Below are 21,089 nucleotides of genomic sequence, written 5' to 3' on the forward strand. Positions count from 1 at the left end.
GCTCAACCCCTCCCAAAGCTTAGGTTTCAACCCTGGTATTACATAAAAACCAGGTATTTTACTGCAGATGTTCTCTTCTGCCATTAACAAGCAGCCTGTGTTTCTTTCCCATTGCAACAATGACAGTTTTAGACTTTCTAATTAAAAAAAGGAAACCTGCTGACTTAAGTACCTGAGTACCAAGCTCAATGCTTGCAGCTGATGAACACCTCAAAATGCTTCTGTTTCCAAAGTGTGACACAGTGTAGGGTTCCACAGAGGTGTATCCCCAGGCTGGATCCAAAATAAAAAGCTATTTGTGGCAGAAAAGGATAGACACTAGTGAGGATGCCACTTGAAATCATTTATTGACAAATTGCCACTTTTTTTCCATCTTGCCTAACATTTTTTCTCCTTGTTATAAAGTACAAATGGTTTCATACTTTTCTGACAACATTAAAAAAATAGGCTACTAAAGAGGCAAAATTCCCACTTTGAATCCAAAAAATCCTGATGCAAGAAGAATTCAAAATTGCAACAGACAAACATAAAACCCAACGCACACAAAGAACTAACACAGTGTTCCTCTGACACCTGACTCACTCGTCAAACCAACTGAAAAGGAATCCCTTGTTCCCAGCTCTTCCTTTAGATCCTGTGACCTTGCTTAACTGATGTGAAGTTTGTGTTAACACAGACAACTCAAAAGGCACTCAGAGGTCACAAGTTCCTGAGCTAAAAGGGGATATATTCCCAATGTAAGTTAAAAGAAGTCATAAAAAACAAAACCAAAACAATGTTTAAAAACTGGTATTTGGTTCATGTGAGTACAGTAAGCATTCAGGAGAATCCTGGCTGAAAGCTGCTGCATAGTAGGCTTGAGTGATGGTTAGGACATGAGAGTATTTGCTGTGTGTGGAAAAAATACTTCACTTACACACGTCCTTGTTAGCAAAATCACCTGCTAAATAAAGAGATTTGCTGCAGCATTAAAAAAAGCTCAAGAATGAAACATATGTTATAAGAGACACAAAAAAATCTTAAAAACAAGGAGGTTTGAAAGCCTGTACAGTTAAATAACTAACAAAAGGTGACAGGCAACATTTGCACATATTTGGCCCCAATGGAAAAGGAGCACAAAGTAAGAAATACGGATCTGGTATTTACAGATCAGTTATTAAAAAACAAACAAAAAAGCAAACAACCTAACAAAACTCACCTATTCTAAAACGTGTGCTCAGAGTCTGACAGAGAAGTTCATAAGATGTTATTCACATCAATTCCCTGTTTTCAATTTGGCTCAGTTTTCACCCAGAAGAAATAAAAAGCAAAACATCTCTTGAAAAGGAATGGGCGACTGCCTGAAGAACAACAGAATGCAGATACAAAACAAACATGAAAATGGATAACTAGTTTTGGCCTATATAACTCTGACCTTCTCTTTAGATATGCATAGGAGTACACTAAGGCCATGTCTCTATCTGCTACAGTGTAAGGCCTTGTTTGCTGTCAAAGCTCTGTGCCTCAGGGCGTTGCACTGGAAGCATCCAGCCTGCTGCTCTCTGCTGCTGAGGAGCTCTCAGGTTTCCACATGGTCTGGCTGTGCCTCACTCTCAGCCTTCTTCTCTGGTGAGGTGTACAAGAAGTTACAGCAGATATAGAGAGGGAAGATCAGGAGTCTGCTGTCCAAGTTCATGACCACCTGCTCCTGTAAGGCAAACACAGAGGAGAGCTGCCCTGTGAGCAACGCTGGTAGAGGAGAGAAAAAAACCCAGAGTAATTCACCTTCACCTAAAGCAGGTGTTTTACTACATTAACACTGATAAGATACCCTCAAAATGTTTATAACCCTTTGAGCCAGTGCTGCCAATCCTTCTGCAAAGATAACAGAGGTGTAAGAAATGACTGAGCAGACTCTCCCTTCAGGCACAGGAGGGAGAGGAAACCTCTTCTGCAGTGCCAGCTGCAGCAGATGGAACCACCCAGGCAACCCCCAGCACTCTGTGCTTTAAAGCAAATCACAGCTTGCTGGGAGGAATTTTTCTGTTTTACTCTTGGAACTGGGTTTGGGATAGCAAAATTGAAACTTCATGGATGTAAGGATGGCATTACAAGGAAAAGTTTTTTAGGTATTGTGGAGTAGGATTTAAGAAACCTGATGATCAAGTCTTTCATGTTTCTTACTAAATTCTGCTGTCCCAGATGGGTGGAAATGGCATGTTCTCTTAAAAAAACTCCACTCCTCTCTGAGGATTTCATTTATTTTTTTAAGAGAGTCATAAATACCACCCTTGGACAATATGCAAGCCATTCTTTCAGCTCTTCAGTTTACAATCCAGGGGGAGTCTACCACCAAACTCCAAACTTGCCTCTAAAGAAGCAGGAGTCTGATGGACATGTTTTTCAGAGGAGTAATCTCAGCTGGGCTGGAAGTCAGGGAAAGCAAGCAGAACTCTAGCAGAATTCTCTCTACTCTAGCAGAGAAGACTTCAGCAGCACCACAGGAACTAATTTCACTATTGCCAACACTCATGCAATCCATGCCACCCTGCTCTGGTTCCACTTTACAAATGAGCTTAATCTTCCACTGCCTATAAAAGGAACACGCTTGAAATTCCACACAAGCAATAACAAGAAGAACAACTCCTCTTCAAAAGCACTGTTGACTTCTCAGCATTTTTCTCATGCCTTGGACTCCACAGTTCAACAGCTCAAAATTCCACACATGTACCTGGTCCTTCTCGAGGGTGAGGATCTGATATCCTGTGGTTCTGCTGCAGATCATTTTCCCACTGCCATCAAAAGAGGCGAGGCGTAACCTAGGGCACAACAGCAGTTTCCCAGAACTTAGTTTTTCCAAGACAAAATATTTCTCCCAAGGAGACAGAATAACACTTTCAAACCTGGGGAGGAAACATTTTTTGCACCTGGGGGGGAAGAATGCCAAGCACCAATATAGGGTAGGAGTGGATCTGCTGGAAAGCAGTTCAGAGGAGACGGATCTGGGGGTCTGAATGGTGCTAAATTAACCCTGAGCCAGCAGGGTGCTCTGGGCTGCGCCAAGGAGAGAGTGGGCAGGAGGTACAGGGAGCTGATCCTGCACCTCTGCTCTGCCCTGGTGAGGCCCCAGCTGGAATACTGCATCCAGGGCTGGGCTCCCCAGCTCCAGGGACAGGGAACTGCTGGAGAGAGTCCAGAGGAGGGTGAGGAAGTTGACTGGGGGACTGGAGAATCTCTCCTGCAGGGAAAGGCTGAGAGATTTGGGACTCTTCAGTCTGCAGAAGGTTGAGGGGAGACCTTATCAATGCCCACAAGCACCTAAAGGGTAAGTACAAGGAAGGTGGAGCCAAACCCTCCTCAGTAGTTCCCAGTGACAGGATGAGGGGCACGGGGCACAAGCTGGAACATGGGAAGTTCCATTTAAACATAAGAAAAAAATTTACTCTTTGGGCACAGCCACAGGATGGCCCAGGAGGCTGTGGAGTCCCCTTCTCTGGACATATTAAAACCCCACCTGGATGCAGTCTGATAATTCCGTGATTCTGCAACTAACTTGGTGGCAATAACATTTAATTCAAGCCCAGATAAAAAGATTTAGTTAGGGGGAGATGTTTTGGCACAGCCCAGAGGGTCTGCCTCCTTGGCCCCTGCTTACCTGAAGGCTATGTTCCTGCGGGGCTGCAGGCTGACTGAGCCACTGCAGGGCTGATTCAGAGTGTTCCGTTTGAAAATGATGTAGCGGTTTGTGTAAGTTACAAGGAGGTCAAAGCCAAAGTTGAACCCAGTCCAGCGCCAGCAGTACTGAAAACAATGTTAAAAAACAAACAAACCAATCAGAGCATCGGCTACAACAGGAGTAGTAAGTGCCCTCCAACAAACCCGATTTGGGAACGGGATTCTTGAGGGGGTTCAAGGATCCTTCCCAACACCTCTGAGTGGCACAAGACACTTTGGTAGCCAACCTCTCACTTGAGCAGCCAAATGACAGCACAAGACAAGCTCAGTGTCAGCTGCTGCCTCCCAAGCCCACACAAACACTCAGCACAAGTGGAACTAAAATACTTCTGGCACTCTGGAAACTGTATGAGCAGCACATCCCTACACATCCCATTCATGCTTAAAGCATTCCTTGGAGTGCAACATCTTGTGTTAAGTGACTTCAGTAGGAAAAATTAATGTTTTGTGTTTTTTTCACAAGACCTGTTACCTAAAGAGACATATATATATGTATGGAACACACAGGGGGTCTGGCTGTGGCTATTACACATTTTATCCAGGCTTCCTTTTGCAGATAAAAAGACATCAGTGATCAGAGCTATATTTTAACTGCATGTATTTTCCAAGCTTCATTTTAGAACTCACTGCTACATTCCTTCCTTTTGCACACTAAGTTTTTCCAAACATGGGCTTGCTTGCAGCACAAGAGCACAATTAAAACATTAATTCCTTATTCTCCCAAAGACAGCAAGAATTTACATCCTTCTAGGGAGAACAAAATAATTTCTTTGACGTGCCATCTCCATTCCATCTTTTTGATGCAGTTTGATAATTAAGCCCTACATGTTTTGAGAACACCTAACATGTCTCAGACATGCCAGCTATGCACAGACGTAGCCACATGCCATACTTACATCACCATCCTTTGCAAGTTTTCGACCACACCTCATGCTGTTTGCTTCCAGTTCCTCTTTATTTATTTCTTGAGGCCTACAAAAGAAAAAAAAAAAAAAAAAAAGTGCATCTTTCAGGACACTTTAACAGCTTTGTATGTGTATGGTATTTTAATGTGGGAAAGATGAGTAGACTGAGTACAATGGCCTGACCACACAAGTGACCCTGCTGGGAGACTTGATGACCTCCCTGGATCCCTTCCAACCTGAATTATCCCATCAGCATCCAACTGCTCCACAAAGCAGCAACACAAACCAAGCTGGGGCACCTCAGCTATGTAGCACTCTCCCAGATCAGCAAATAATGGTTGTCACAAGGACATATGTTCTCTCATCTTCCTCAGAACTCTTTGAACTCAGTGGTCCTGACTCTCTGGGCACAAAGAGGAATGAGTGTGACTGCTGAGGAGCAGCTGCAGGGCTCTGCCCAACAGCAGGGTGGTGAAGAAGCACCCAGAGAAACAGTGCAGAAGATTTCTCAAGCAGCTGGTTATGCAACTGGTCTAAAAAAAGTTAACCCCCAGCAATGGTGAAGTGCCACAAGGCTCTGGGTTCTGCCACCCTACACCAACATCAACCTGTTTCACCCAGCAGTTTCCACTTGTGCTCCAACACACTGAAAAATCTTGCAGAGTCAGCAGCAGTAAAATCAGTCCCACTTCTCCAGAGGTATGCTGCTTACTTAACTTTAGACACGATTACATCATTAACCAAATAAGCAACCAGAAAGGCTTCCAGTTACACAGAGGGAAAATGCTTAGTGAGTGCTATAAATCACAATAAAAGGCAACACCCCCCCAACGCAAGGTAAATTATAAACTTGCAGAACTGAGCAACTTCAAGGTATCTCAGAGATAAGAAATGCAGCATCTGTTCTCTTCCTACTGCACATGCACCACAAGAACGTGCAGCTCCAGCTTTTAAGAACAAACTCAGCCTCTGGTGTTTTCCTTTCTGTAAACAAACAATCCTGGAAGATGAAGTATTTTATGAGGAAGTCAAGCAATTAAGCTAATCATGCAAACCAAATTCACCCAAGAACCTCCCAGGTGCTTTTTCCACATCTTCCCGTTGAACTGGTTATGTAGCTGACCTAAATTCAGTAATGGTGATAAAAGATTTATTTCTGTTTAATTAGTGACAAATTTCACAAACATTAGGACAATGTTCAGGCAGACATCACTACTTCCCCCTATCAATTCCTCGAGCTGCCTCAGAAGATGCAAAACTTCCAGCTTTAACCCCTTACACTGTCCCACCAAAGACTTACTGAACAGTTAAGTTATTCTATTTCCTTTTTAAAAGCTGCCAAAGAGATCATTAAGAGTAGAAACGAATCCAGTCATGAACTTTAAAGATCTGTCCTGCATTTGCCACAGAGCAAATGTTTAATAAGAAAAAAAGTTACCCACTTTTTTGCACAACAAGCAAACCTTCAGCAGCTCCAGTTCAAAGTCACAGACTCCTGCACTGCACTAAAAAAGTCTCAGGTTCTGAAAAGTGAATGAAATGTCTGGCCTTGTTAAATGCAAACTACATGAAGTAGACATGAAACATTTTCTTCTCCTCTGTAAAATTACTAAAAGAGCAAACCACAGGTTTCAGAGCAATGCCACTGCCAGGTTGGCAGTCCTAGAATAAGCTGGTGGAACTATGCTGTGCACCAGGTGGGACATGAAAATAGAGCCTTGCTTCAGAGCTGGGAGACAGAGAGCTGGACAAGACGTGCAGGCTAAGTTTACATCCCTACCTCTAAGGAAATAAAATGCATCAGGATACCAACACAGGCACTAAGTGTCAGAGAAAGGGCAGCAGAGCTGGGTAAAAGGATGGCCTTGTAAAACCTTAATTCTTTTCTTTGCCAAATAACCAAAATATTTGCTTTACTATAAAGGAACAGCTGCCTGTCTTCCCTCCTAAGACACAAGTTCTGATCCACAGGCATCCCACTGCAGCTTGCCAGCAGAAGACACTCAGGATTTCAGCTCTGCATACTATGGACCAGTGACCTGGCACCTGAGCTCACCACGGGGAAGCACTCCACACCCCCAGCTCCAGAGAACACCCTGCTCACAATGAGCCCACAATCAAACCAACAGTAACCTGGATGGCACCTTGAACCAGTCTGGAAACTACTGAAGGCAAAGCTAAGACATACTGAGGAGAAACAGTACCTATCACCTCCTCTTACCATCACCATTGAGGAAAGACCTTGCCATGAACACCAAAGGAAGAGATGTGGGCAAACAGGGGTCTGTTTTTGAGAAAAACTTTCTCTGCCCAAGACTTCCCATTTTAGCTGTCTCAAAAAAAAAACCCAAAACAAACAAAAAAACCCCAAACCCAAACATACCAAAATAAAATAAATCCCATATGGCAAAAGAGAAAACTAGACAAGCAAGAAAAACATGGAAAAATACTCTGCTCATGCCAAGAGTCACTGAAATTATCAGCTCTGTAGCTGAATGTGAAATACAGGGTCTTATCTTGGTTCAGAATGTTAACTGCTCCCTGTTAGCTGTGGTTCACATGAGCTGGAAGGCAGAGCACACTGTACAACTCTCTACTCTGAGATGCTTCAACAACAGCATTGCAAGAAAAGTCTTTACAAAAAGTCAGTGCTCTCAGAAACCAGCTATGACCACCCGACCTCGAGGAGCTGAAATGATGAGATTCACTCTTACTTTGCCATTTTCTAAAGGACTGCTACTGGCACTGAGAACCACTTCTTAAGAGCTTAACTCTTCTTATGACCAAAGACAGAGTTTGGGAAACTTTTTTACATTACATCTTAACATCAAAAAGGAAGCAATTAAGGAAATATTTCCCCAATTAAGGCATGGAAGCCACTGCCAGAGGGTGCTGGGGCTAAAGCATAAGCTGTTCCAAACCAGAACATATTTAAGCAAAGGTTTACTGGTGGTTGGTCATTCAACAGCAATTCAGCCAAACTCTCCAGCTGGAAAATCCTTTACTAGTCCATCAAGAGAACACTCACACCTCCCTGGAAAGGAAGGTGGAGATTTGTAACTTTCTACTGCTGCTGCAGACTGCATCATGCCCTCTGGTTCAAACCAGGACAGCAGCTCTGCTTTCCAGACTGCAATCAGTAAGTGAAGCTTATTGCAGCTGAACACGGTCACCTTCAGAAGAGCCAGCCCTGGGCTAACAGAACCCAGGGAGGAAAATAAACAAAGCTGCTTTATTGGTTCCTGAAAGGTGACAAACACTTTCCTGCTTCCTGACCTGGCATTTGTTCTCCACAAAGCACACTGAGAACTAGGAGAGAAGACAAAGGCAGGAACAGCTCCTCCAAGTTGCTGCATTTTGCCAGAGTTTCGGTATTTAGAAAGAGATCACAGGACCTGGCTCAGTGCAACGTGGCAAAATAAAGCAAGCAGGAGGAAGGGAAACAGCTTGTGATCCACAGGGCTGGGGAAGGCACATGAAACCAAGATGCCTCCCTGCCCAAGGCAGTGCTGCTGAGGAGCCTGGCTAGACACAGGGTCACCAAATCAGGCACTGCACTGAGTAATGCACACACAGACCTCTGAAAGGGCAGAGAAACAACAGGGAAACACTGGGAGCTGCTGTGGGAATTCATGAAATACCAGCACAGAGCAGCACGTGGCCTGGGAAGGAGAAAAGACAGGATATAAAATAGGAGGACTGGGGAAAAGAACAGGGTCTTAGCAGTGGAGAGGGATGCACCACCTGAGAAGCACTGGAGGAAAGGCACTGAAACTGGAAAGGAGAAGAGGGCAGAGGATGCCAAGCCCTGCTGGGTGCTGAGCCCTCGCTTGCTGCCTGGCAGACTGGGATGGGAGAGGCAGGACCAAAGGTTAGAGTGGAGTTATCCCTGCATAAACAAAACAAATTGCCTTCTACACCAGGAGTTAGCCACAACACACCACAACCTCTTGCCCAGCTAGCCCAGGGAGGAGGCAAGCAGGTCAGAAATTGCTGCTTCTCCATCTGCAGTACTTTTCCTAGAGTCACCTTTAAAATGGAAGGCCAGTAAGTTACCCTTCAAAGCCTCAGCAGCAAAGTACCAGTGAGAAGCATTAACCAACATAAGAGAAAACACAGAACATCCCTCCCCAGCATTTACCTCTGGTGTCATTACACCAGTTTTCCAGGGTTTCCCCTGTTTAAGGGACAGATCAACCATCCCAAGGGAACACAGATCTCCACAGAGTTTAAAACCACTGAAGTTTGCTTCCCCCCACACTCATCTTAATGTAAACTCCAAAAGTAAAGCATGTCAGAACTTATATGAGAGGAAGGTTTCTAGTTTAGGAAAGAAATAAAGGAAAGCCTGTGATATACCTACCCAATATCATTGTCTTGTTCTGCTCTGAGCATGGCAAACCACTGCTGTTTGTAAACAGAGGACAGCCATTCTAAAATTAAAAAAAAATAAATAAGCTTGGTGTTGTCTTTGGAGCTGGGAATGGGGATGTTCATAAACATTTGAAATATAGAAATAAAATGACATTGAAATAACGAGGTTACACTTATTAACTGGATGGCCTAATGCAAACCCAACACCCTGATGCCACACTTGTGTTGTACCTCCTGAGGTCTCAGCTACAGTGGAAGCAGTACAGATAAAAATCAATTCCTATCACTAACTCAGGACTGTACTCATCAAGCATTCAGGATTGCCAGAAGTGATGCAACTCAACACGTTTTCTCAGTGCACAAAGTTCTGTCAAGCCTAGGAGCTTGTTAGCAAGCTCTTGGGAGATGTTGGTTTCTGGATCCCCAGTGGAATTCTACCCAAGCTAAAAAATAAAAAAAAAAGAAAACAGAACCAAAGGATAAAGGAAAGGGTGAGTTATCATGGATATGGTAAAAACAAACAGAACTTATCCTCTATGAGGAATAAACATAAATCATGTCTTCTGAGAACACCATAAAGATTTTATCAGCTTATTAATCTCACAGTTGCAACCAAGAGTTTAAAGAAAAAAAGCTAATAGCTTGTAAGTCAGCTCCACAAAAGGCACCCAAAAGTACAGTGTGTAATTTCTTCTTATTCCAGATAAAAACAGGGGCAAGTATGCAAGGTCATGTAGGAAAACAAGCTGTGTGGAGGAATGGCCTGAGATGAGAGGAACAGTGAGAACCATTGTCAGCACAAAAACAAAACAGGTAGCTGTGAATGTGAAGTGAGATCACAGAGCTGAGACCACCCTAGAGGTCCCAGACACAAGAATTCAAACCAGTCCTTCCCCAACTAACTCTAGAGTTAAGGTTCAGACCCAGATGGGGATTAACCAAGGTAAAATGAAGTATAAAAGTAAATTAAGGAAAACTTAAGTTAAGGAACAGAGAATGGATGTGCTAGAAGGGGAAAAAAAAAATCAGGAGATAGCACATCTTTATTTCTGCAGATGTGCATATTTGCTTCACCTGCTGGATTCCAGCTGCTCATCTGTGAGCTTGTAGCATTGAGGGAAAATAGTGCTTATGAGAGGTTTAGAAGCTACCAAGTAAAACAGAACAGTGAGCACTTTGCTTACAGACACATTGTGTATTTCTGTCTCCTACATCCTCTCTATGCAAACACAAAGAGACTCTGCTCTGAAATAATTCAGTATTTCAGTTTTCTCCTGCAGACACACAAGGTATAAAAACAAAACCAAAAAAACTACACAATTGCTTTCAATTATTCAACATGTTTTCCTTCTTTACATCCTTGGAACAATTTGATCTAGAATAATCTAAGAGATTATTTTAAATTACAATTATCTAAATCTAAACAATATTACTATATTTAGATTACTAATTATAAAAGATATATACATATGTAAGATAATCTCAAAACACTATAACATAAACTACCCAGCAATGCCCATGTGTGCAGACTGGATGCAGTCACCTCCACCACCAGGTGCTGGCTGTATTTATAAATCCCAGGTTTGAAATTGCACCACCAATGTTTCTCTAAACCTCCTTTTAAATGATGAGCACAAGATCCTAACACAGCTTTTGGCTGCAAGCTGCTATCCAGATTTACCAGGGCTAGCAGGTATTATTCCTCACACATGTAGAGGCCTCTGCATTTTGTTCTTCTTCCCTCCCCACTTTCCCAATTCTCTTGCAATGCAAACCTTTTTTTTTTTTTAATTTTTAATCAATAATCAGCACTGGAGCACAATCATGAGATACTCTTCCTGCTCTGACCACACACTGCCTTTCCCCCTGTACACTACAAAGCAACCAAGCCTATTTCAGCATTTTTAATCACAGTTTACAAGATGCTTTAACTACAAAGAGCAAACATTCAGCTCTCCAGTACCTTGTGAGCCATGAGAAAATTACACATATTCAGTAAGCACCAGCAAATCAGCCTCAAAGTTGCTGTTTAAGAAACATTCTTCCCATGACCTACATAGATAGGAGGATCTTGGATTTGAGTTCAGCCCCTGAGGAACACCAAGAAAAGGTTGCTCATCAGAGTGATAACAGCAGCAACACTAAGAGGAGGGAATCAAGCACAGTTCTGGTAAATTTCTGTTTTGCAACATCTTGTTCATGTGCTGACAAAGAAACTTCACAAGGCAGTCATCTAGAGTTCTCCTGTGCCATTAAATTAAGGCTCTAAAGGGCAATTCACCCCAAAGTTATTTTTATTACAGAACAGGGATGTCTCTACACTTTGATTATAATCTGTACCAATACCTGTTTTCAGTAAAATGGATTTTATTAACTTCAGACAACACTTAAGCATATAAAAGACCAAAGTTCAAAGATCAGATCTGCTCTTCTGGGATTTTTATGCTTATTGTAACATTTTACCACTTGCTGGAGGTAGAAAACTGCCCCACCTATTGGACACAAGCACCCAGCCCCTGGGAGCAGCAGGGCTGGAGCAGCCCTGGGTGAGGCTCTGCCTCCACCTGCTGTCCCAACAGGAATCTCAGAGCAGAAGATGAACAACCCTTCCAAACCTCCATGTTTCAGCACAGGATGAACACGTTCCTTCATCTGCCAGAACCAGAGCAGAAGACAGGCTCTTTTGCACCTCTTAAGGTTATTAATTTAAACCAGGGGGTAGGGAAAGCCAGTTCATTAGAGCAGAAGTGGTTGTCCACTTGAGAGACAAAAGGATTTTGAGTGAGCAAAGAACCCCACAGGCACCTCCTGTGACACCACCCAGCTCCTGACAGATCCCTCCTGCAAACATTTCAAAGCAGGAGCAAGAACAAGGTGCACAAAGTTATCCACACATCCAGCTGCCAAGAGGAACTAACCCATTACTTCTGGTAGAGAAAGGCACAGAGCACAAAGCCATGCTCACTGCCTCATCCTCATGGCAAGGAAACTCTTTTAAAAGCACTGAATAATTTGCTCAGGCCAGTGGGCTTCAAAAGAAACATCCTAACAATTCTGGTGTGCTGTGACATTGTCACTGTGATGGTGGCATGAAGGGAAAAGCCAGTGTGAGATGAAAAAAAATAATTTTAATTTTAGAAGAAGACAGCAGTGTCACACAAGGCCAGGCTGAACATCTATGCACTGCAAGAGTCCAGTGTGAGCCCAGTGGGCAGGTGACAAAACCACACGTGTCAAGAAGAATGATGAACAGCTCAATAAAAACAGATTTAATTGACATTTGGCAATTACACCTATAAACAGACATCACAGGCATCCAGATGAATGGATAGTCACAGTGCAGACAGACATTAAAAATATTAAAAAGCAGAGTTGTGTACATGAGAGCCAGGAAATAAAACCTGTCAGAGAATGAAAATGCAAAATTCAGTGCTAGGATTCAACTGTGATAAGGAAACATTTAACAGAGTGAAATACAGAGCAAGGATCTCAGAAGACAAATCCAAAGGCAAAGCACAAGCAACCCAAACACTCTGTAAAGGAAAGTACACTCTTGGAAAGGAGAAAAAGGGGAAAAAAAAGAAAAGCAGCTGAATAAAGAAGGAGGGGCAGATGTTTCACATGATAAAAGATATGAATGATAGTGGAAAAACATCTTCAAGTGAGAGCCTGACTTGATAACTCATTTCCAGTTCTATCTCTCCAGCAGCAGCAAGATAAGAATGTTTTCCTTTTATTTTCCAGTGATTATTTTTCAATAATGTTAATAACAGTAACTCATAACAACATTAAATGGCATTTCATCCTATGGGCTTCAAAATAACCTAGAATAGGATGTACTTTACACAAGTAATGCAAAATGCAAATAAAATGACAAGAGCAGAACACATAAATATCTGGCATACACCCAAAACCATCCTAAAAACCTGTGGTTAAATTAACACTTTGTCTTTGCAGATGGGAGCAGAGTTCAGAGCATCTTATGCTTCTGATTTTCATTTTTAGGTATTATTATTCCAAATAATATTAAAAACTACCCAGCTTTCTTAGAAAAGTTAATGGCTAGAAAACAGCTGAGTCCCAGCAAGTTTTGTTCTCTTAAAAGGAAAATGTTTTTGCATGTCTGGGGCTCAGGGGTCACTCACACACTGATAATGTGCTGTGTATTGGTTATGGAGTATTCTGATAACCTGACTGATCACCAAAATGCTTAACACACCCAGTGTGTGCCTTTTGAGACTTTCACACATGTAAATGAGGCTCAGCTCCTGCTGAATCTTTGGCTACAAATCCCTGGAGATAACCCCATGCGTGATAAGAGCAGTAAATGCACCCAGATCTTCCCAATCCCTCTAGGGCAGGAAAGGCCCCCAGAACCTGGCCAGCCCAGTTCTCACTCACCTGAAGGGATGAGGGAATCTCTCTCAATAATTCTGGCTGATGCCAAATCACTGATGATGTACTGCAACCTCAGGTGTGTGAACACCGACAGGAACGCCTTCCCCTGCTCCGACTCCAGGAAGGACACATCACCCTCCAGATCTGCAGAACAGAACCTTTTACAATGGCTCCTCCTAAATATTTTCCAGACCCTACTTACACCTGAGATCTGAGTTTTAATTTCTTGATTTGCCCATAAGTAATAACTTTCTCTGATCACCTTTCACAGATTGGATGTTCCAATCCTTTCAGCAGAACTTTGATAGCCCAAACTTGGCCTCAAACTTAGCCTGAACTTTGCCCCCAGACTTCAGAAAGTTTGATAGCCCAAACTTGGCCTCTTTTGAAGCACACGAGTGCCTTCTAGTGAGAAGGCAAGGGAAGCTTACCCTGAGATCACAAAAACAAGAGCAACAAAGCAAAACCAGTGACATGTCTGCTCACTTGGAAACACGTGGACAAAGCAGTGAAAAGCTCTGTGCTCACTTAAAAAAACAAACCCCAGAGAGAGCAGTGAAAAGCTGTTCTCACTGTTGAGAATCTGATGCCAGGGACTGCTGGCAGATGCAAGTCTTCCCAAAGGAAATGGGATGAAGTTTGGAAGTGGCAGAAGACCACCATGCTTTGTTCTCAACTCATGTCTTGCCCAAGCCAGGCCATGGCAGTGAATCCTACCTTTCCTACGCTTGGCAAACCAGGCATCAGCTTCAGCTAAGAGTTGTTTCAGAGATCCATTCCAAGAAGGCACTAGCTGGAGGAACATCCACTAGGTAAAATAAAGAAACTCCAGTGAGTTCATTAAAGAAGTTTTCAACCCAGTAATACATGCATTACTCCAGAGCCATTTTCACAATGCATTTGTTCCTACAAAGATCAGATGCTCTATTAAATACTTTCAGTAAAAAAAACAACTAAAGTTCTCAACATGCTATAAAATCAACTTCCTGAAGCCCCAGTCATCCCCTTTGCAAAGTACCTTTTTGAGAGCAGTGTACACATCCATTTCCACCTGCATCACAAACAGGTTAGAAGAGCTAATCAGCTGCTTCATGAGGTTTATGCTGAAAAAGAATTAATTCATAAGAGTTCTGTGAGACAGCAGAGACAAAACCAATCAAGCAAGGTAGGTAACAAGCAGCTACTGCTAGCCTAGGAAGTTATCTGTGGTGAACTATATACAGTGGAAGAAACTGTACTTCACCACTCCAAGTTAACCAGGTACCTGAGTTCTTTGAAGAGTTCAACACTCTGGTGAGTCATCAGGTTGTTCAAGAGCCACTCGAGGCACCTAGATTAAAAGCAAGGAATAAGTACTTTGGGTTTTTTCTTATCTATGTCAATATTCCTGCAATGGTTGCTCAAGCTCACAAAGGCTGATTATGCACCTCATGATGTTGAAATGGCATAAAAATATGAGAAGAAGTTCACTGAAACACAGCAAGTTTACCATAAAATTTTCTTAAGTTTGTTTTTAGAAACCTACATTCAAAGTACTAATAATGCCTCAAAAAGCTCTGACAACACACTAATTCTCAGCAGCAGGAACCAGTTAGCACTAACGCCAGCACTCTGCTCCCAAAAGTGTAATTATCCCTCCTAATTAGGATAAAGTTAAGCCTAAGTTCTGAATATTAAAGCAGCTTTGCTATAAACCAGCCAGTGATCACAAGTATTATTTCACTGGCACAATGAAGACCAAACACAGTCTTTACTAATGGACTTTAGTAATTAATACCAATATTCAAGGTAACTCTAGCAGGAACTCAAAAACAAAACAGGACAAGCAGAGGCTGAGCCAGAAAACCTGTAAAAAAAAATTAACTTGAGCATTATGCTTGCAAATTCACACTTCTAATTAGCAATGTACCCAGCAGCTTGTAGAAAATAATTCTTACTTTTTCTTCACAGAGTCCAACCCGTAGGTCCCTGCTGAATTATAATAACCACAGACAGTTTTTGCATTAATGGTTTCCTTCATTGTTTCACCACATTGCTGGATTAAGCCATCCTGTGAGGAGGAAGAAAGAAAATCCCACAAACATTCAGAGTTTTCATTTCCCAGCAGGAAGTGTCACAAGATTGTGCAGTTCACACAAATTTTCATGCCTGAACTATTACCAACATCACACGTGCTCCAGTGACCTACACTGTGCTACCCAGAAAATACAATGTTCCTCAGAAAAACACATTTTTAAGAATACAGCAGGTGAAAGAATTTCAATGAATACCTTCAGGGCAGAACAAATGAGCTGGTAAAACATATTTTAATCTACTTCTAGATATGATGCTCAAAGCAGCACTTAATTTTACAACTGAATCTTAGTCATAGCATTTTTAAATAAACCCACTGCATGATGTTTGGGTTTTGTCCCACTTAGTCTGAAAAGATGATTCATTTCTCTGGCTGCAACAGCAACAGCACACATTTATGTGTGTCTGATGAATGGTTATCTTTATCTGAAAAGAAAGCACAAAGATATTGCATATTTATTACTTACAAGCTGCAGCATGCTGGCTGCTGCTAAAAGTGCAACGACACGACTGGGTTTTATTAAGACATCATCTCTGTAGAGTGAGCCAAAAGCCACCTGCAGAGCTGGAAAAGAGCACAAGTGTCACACACAGACAGGACCTGGGGCAAGGATAACTGAAAGAATCCTGAAATCCAACCAAACCACTTGACTGGGCACTCTGTGCAATCTTTATTGCTCTGGATACAAAGCTGGTACTTACCAGCACAAAACCAGAGAACACAAACCATGGCATTAACTGATAAAATACACTCCTTTTCACTATTTAAATATTCATCTTAAACAGCCACCAAGTCACACCATGGAGCAATGTGGAGAGAAGTACAACTGGATAACAAGAAGTTAAACCTCCTGATCCTCTCTGCAATCATCACTAGCATCAAGCTGAGCTCCTACTATGAGGTTACAGAAGTTTCTCTGCAGTTCTCCAGAAAAATCTTCACTCCCTGGGGCTTGGAACAGCATCAAAATATTCTGCCAGGTCACACAGGTCCCCTGGGAGCACCCCACTCAGAAGCTTTCCCAGAGCAGGTGGATGAAGGTGTGACCTGCTCTAAAACTTGGGTCTCCAGACTGATCTCAAGAGCCCTGATGCCAAAACAAGAGGACAAGTGGCTGCTTTCCAGCTGTACTTCCCAACTCAGAGGCACAAAAATGGATTAAATTGGTAGCCTGAGTTAAGTCCAAAACTGAATAAGCACAGAACTTATTATCTCAAGTTTCTTACTTAGTAATTTGAAAACTATTAAAAAAAGCAAACCCACAGTTACACAGTTATTTTTGGTCAGGTGTAGCTTAACCTCTACCTTCAGAGTTCACATTAAAAGAAAAGGTTCCTGCTTACCTTCTATATCAATATTTTGGTCAGGAATCTCCAACTCTATGACATTCATGCTAGATTCTTTCCAAGATCCACTGAACATACTGGAAAAGTAGCCTGACTATGTGAGGGAAGAGAGGAAAAGATATTAAGTAAGAGATTTCACTCAAATTACAACTGTCAAAGGCAGCACATGGAACAAAAAATCATTAATATTTGCCTTTATACAGAACAAAATGCATTAAAGGAACTCTTCACAAGCTGAAAGGTTCTGACATACTTGAGAAAGGGCTAATTGGAGCTGTTCTATTTCTGAAAGTGAAAACTAGAAAATTTGGACTACACGTCTGTAATCCAAGTAAGTAAAGAGCTTTAAAGGCCCAGAAAAGCCACATAAGCTCTCTTCCTAAGACCCCCCACCAATGGGGATATAATTAGTCCAAGAATTAAGTCTTAATGTTGCTGGCAGACAACAAATCCTGCAGGCAATAGGAAATGCCAGTTTGGGTACTGGGAAGAAAAGGCATGCATGACATACAAGTTAATGTACAAGGCTGTGGCCTCATACCAAGGACACATACACATCCACCACTTATGTAAATATACCTTTATTCTAAAGTGTAAGGCATATAAAACTAGAATTTGATGGGTTTCCATCCAAATGAAGTGAAATAAACTGCTCTACTAGGGTTCCTGATTTTCCTTCTCAGCAGCAGAAGTGCCCACTATGAGATGCTATCACTCACTGAAGTTTACCTGAGAGATCAAAAAAATAAAGTCTGTTTGTACAGTCCCATATTCCCTGACCTCTCACCTCAGCATTTCAGCTCAGGGCCACAAACAACATGCAATCCAATTCTGATTTGAGTTTTGTAAAACTTCCATACCTTCAGCACAGCCTCTAAGCATGGTGACATACACCACACCACTCTCAAAACCTGGACCACATTCCTCTTAATAGCCCCCATGGAGCTACCTTGGTTTTGCCAGGTAGATCCTTGGTTTAATGAGAATTTATCTTTCCAGTAAACAACACCAGAAAAAAGAAAACTTCCATTTCTCAATCTGCCATTCTTAGGCAGCCCAGCACTGTCATTTAGCAAACTAAAAACAACAGCTTCAGGGCAAGAGAAACAGAAACATCCGGCCTGAGACAGTGCCCAGCAAGGCAGAGGAGGTGTCCACTGAGAGGTATTTTTAACCTCTGAAAATATTTTAACTATAATAACATAATTCCGGTGACAAAGCATGAGCTGAAATAGAAACCTGACTTACAAGAACAGGTAACCACAGAACTTCCTCTCACAAGAACACCACCTGTCCAGCAGGACCTCTACAGAGCAAGATTGCCATTTTCAAAGTCTGTTAACAAGCATCCATGGGAGAAATTCAGTATTTAATTTTAGTCATCAACTCACACTCAGTTTTTAAGAACTACATTCATGAACTTGAGCTGGAGCAACAACAGAATCACAACAAAAACTACCACAACCACCATCATCATAAACAGTCCAGGGACAGCAATGTGCCCCCCCTGCTCTGGCTGCTCCCCCCCAGCCTGACCACCCCACCCACTCACATCCTCCTCTTTAATCCAGAGCCAGAAGTGAGCAGACAAGGAGAGCTGTGTCTGACAGCTGCCCTCCCTGCAAACACACCCACTGCTCACTCTTGGGCTATGTACAAATGACTTTCCTGACCTCATTTTCTGCTCCTTAAAAGGTTTTAACAAAAAGAATTAAAAAATCAAGAATTCACTTGTACCATCACTTGTTACCCCAGAGAACTTGCATCTCATGGTGACACCTTCACCTTGTAACAGATGAAACTGCTTTTGCACTTGACTGGAGCTAAAAAAGAAGTGCCCATGTTTTGGGGTACAGGACCCAACATTAATTTCTCTTCTTGATTCAAATAAATTGCTTCCCAAGTTAGATTCCCTCTTTAAAGTTAGCAGCACAATTGAATCAGACATGGCAAGATACAGCCACAGTTTATCCCCAGGAAAGTAATAAAGATAACAGTACCTCTTCACTCCCCAAATCCCAAAATAACACTAAGAACTTCACCTTAACAGAAGCCTGAAATAAAATGCATGTAGAAACAGGATTTTTTTTTTGTAGGTATGCATGAAGATGCACCCCTTTTTAGAGGTGCTGTGCATACCTTCCTCATGCAGCAGCCAGAAAGCAACAAGAAAGCCTTCACCCTTGGGATACAGAGACCCAGCTCCAGCAATTCCACTTCAGGTTCCTCAGGTCCCACTGAGCAGTGGGGTTGGCACATGCTGCACAAATCCACTCTGGAAGGGCTTTCTTTGCTCTACAATAGCATTAATGTCACAGGAGAGTGTCTGCTGTTTGCTTAGCACACCAGCCCATGTTCTCAGGACCTCAAAAAACAAGCTTCAGGACTGTTTTCATAAAGGATGCACCAAGATGAGCAGATTGAAAAAATTAAATAGCCACAGGCAGAACCGAAGAAACCTTTCAAGCAAGAAGCTACAGCTATGCTTCCTAACAGTGAAAACATGACACCAGCTGTTTAACTGTTTGCATCCACAGAGTGAGAACTCAGAATTACAAAGAAAAAAAAGAAAAAACAAAAAAATCTCAAGTCACAGTTAACATTTACCAGATGTTCTTTTACTAAAAGCCACTTACCTGACACAAATATATCTTATGCAAGTTCCACTCCTCTCCCAGAGCGCAGATTTTGATATCACTGTTCTCCCCATTCAAAAACAGAGTCTGGTAAATATACTTAGAAGTACTTTTCAATTTTTTCCTAGATAAAAAGGCAAACAGAGATCGAATCCTTCAATTTTTTTCTGTGACAGAAGCAACACGAAGTGTGAAGTCCCTGACAGGGATATTTTCCCTCCCATGAGGGTCTGACCGCCCCTCCCCGCTGCTGCCCCCATGGCTTTTCCCCCCTCCCAGCAGCTCCTGGGACCTTCCCGCAGCCCCAGGCCCACCCCCAGCCTCACGCCAGGAGTCTCTTCCCTCCCTCAGCCTTCTGAGGGTCCCAACCGCCGTCCCCATGACCCTCCCCACACCCTCACAGCCCCCTCAGACCTTCCTGCCACCCCCGGACGGCCATGGCCGAGCTCCGCAGCCCCTCAGAGGCGGCGATCCCCTCACAACCCCCCCTTCCCTGAGCTCTCCCCTCAGCCCGAACCTGCGGGGGGTGTTGAGGAGCCGCTCCTCCCGCTCGGCCTCGCCGTCGCTGTCGCTGTCACCGGGACCCTCGGCCCCACCGCGCTTCCTCTTGCCGCCCCGGACACCGCCGCTGCCGCCGCCGTCGTCCCCGGCAACCCCGTCCCCCCGCGGGAGGCCCACCCACCGCCTCAGCTCCCGGCTGCTCAGCGAGCCCATCGCCGCTCCGCCGTCTTCTCCGCCGCCTTCTCCTCATGGGGCCGCCCGGAGCGGAGCGGGACGGGAGCGGAGCCGGCGCCGGGCGCCTCAGCAACGGCCGTGAGCGGCCATGGCCCCCGCGGGGCTGCGCCTGCGCGGAGCGGGAGGGGCGGCGGGCGGAGAGCGCGCGTGCGCGGAGAGGGAGAGGGAAGGGAGGGGCGGGTGAGAGGGGAGAAGGGCGGGACGGGTGAGGGAAGGGAGGGGAGGGAGGAAAGAGAGGGGAGGGAGGAGCGGCTGAGAGGCGGGTGAGAGGCGGGTGAGGGGCGGGTGAGAGGCGGGTGAGGGAGGGGAAGGGCGGCTGAGGGGCGGTTGTGCTGCAGCTTCCCGGGAAGGTGGACTGAGGGGTGGGAAAACCTCTGGAGATCCTCCCGTACTGCTCCCCCAGCACTGCCTGGTCACCCCGAGTCCCATGTCTCTCATCCCCACATCCCCAGGCTCTGAAACCCCTCCAGGGATGATGGGGACTCCAGCCCTGCCCTGGGCAGCCTGGGCCAGGCCCTGACAACCCTTTCCAGGCAGAAATTCTTCCCCAGCTCCAACCTAAACCTCCCCTGGCACAACTTGAGTTGTGCCCAAAGTTCCTCTTGTCCCATCCCTTGTTCCTTGGGAGCAGAGCCCGACCCCCCCTGGCTCCAACCTCCTCTCAGGGGCTTGCAGAGAGCCACAAGGTCTCCCCTCAGCCTCCTCTGCTCCAGGATCAGCACCCCCAGGGCCCTCAGCTGCTCCTCACAACTTCTCCAGACCCTTCTCCTTCTGCTCCACACCCTTCCCCAGCTCCCTTGCCCTTCTCTGGACACCCCCAGCCCCTCAGTGTCTCTTTTCTGACCCAAAACTGAGCCCAGGATTGGAGGTGCAGCCTCAGCAGTGCCCAGCACAGGGCAATGATCCC

At 44.0% G+C, this 21,089-nt stretch overlaps 1 protein-coding gene across 1 annotated transcript; it reads right to left on the minus strand.

Annotated features, from left to right (window-relative positions):
* Positions 1–328: 328 nt before the first annotated feature.
* Positions 329–20,296, minus strand: GMCL1 (germ cell-less 1, spermatogenesis associated). The gene is made up of 14 exons (XM_030463977.1): positions 19,965–20,296; positions 19,448–19,571; positions 16,809–16,905; positions 15,932–16,029; positions 15,329–15,441; positions 14,656–14,721; positions 14,410–14,494; positions 14,109–14,199; positions 13,395–13,535; positions 8,983–9,052; positions 4,611–4,686; positions 3,635–3,780; positions 2,711–2,798; positions 329–1,687 (listed from the first exon to the last, which is right to left on the minus strand). The coding sequence occupies exons 1-14, from the start codon at positions 20,159–20,161 to the stop codon at positions 1,559–1,561; spliced, it is 1,521 nt and encodes a 506-aa protein (XP_030319837.1). The 5' UTR covers positions 20,162–20,296; the 3' UTR covers positions 329–1,558.
* Positions 20,297–21,089: the final 793 nt, after the last annotated feature.

The sequence above is a fragment of the Calypte anna genome, chromosome 22 (assembly GCF_003957555.1).
Source record: "Calypte anna isolate BGI_N300 chromosome 22, bCalAnn1_v1.p, whole genome shotgun sequence".
In the NCBI taxonomy this organism is placed as follows: domain Eukaryota; kingdom Metazoa; phylum Chordata; class Aves; order Apodiformes; family Trochilidae; genus Calypte; species Calypte anna.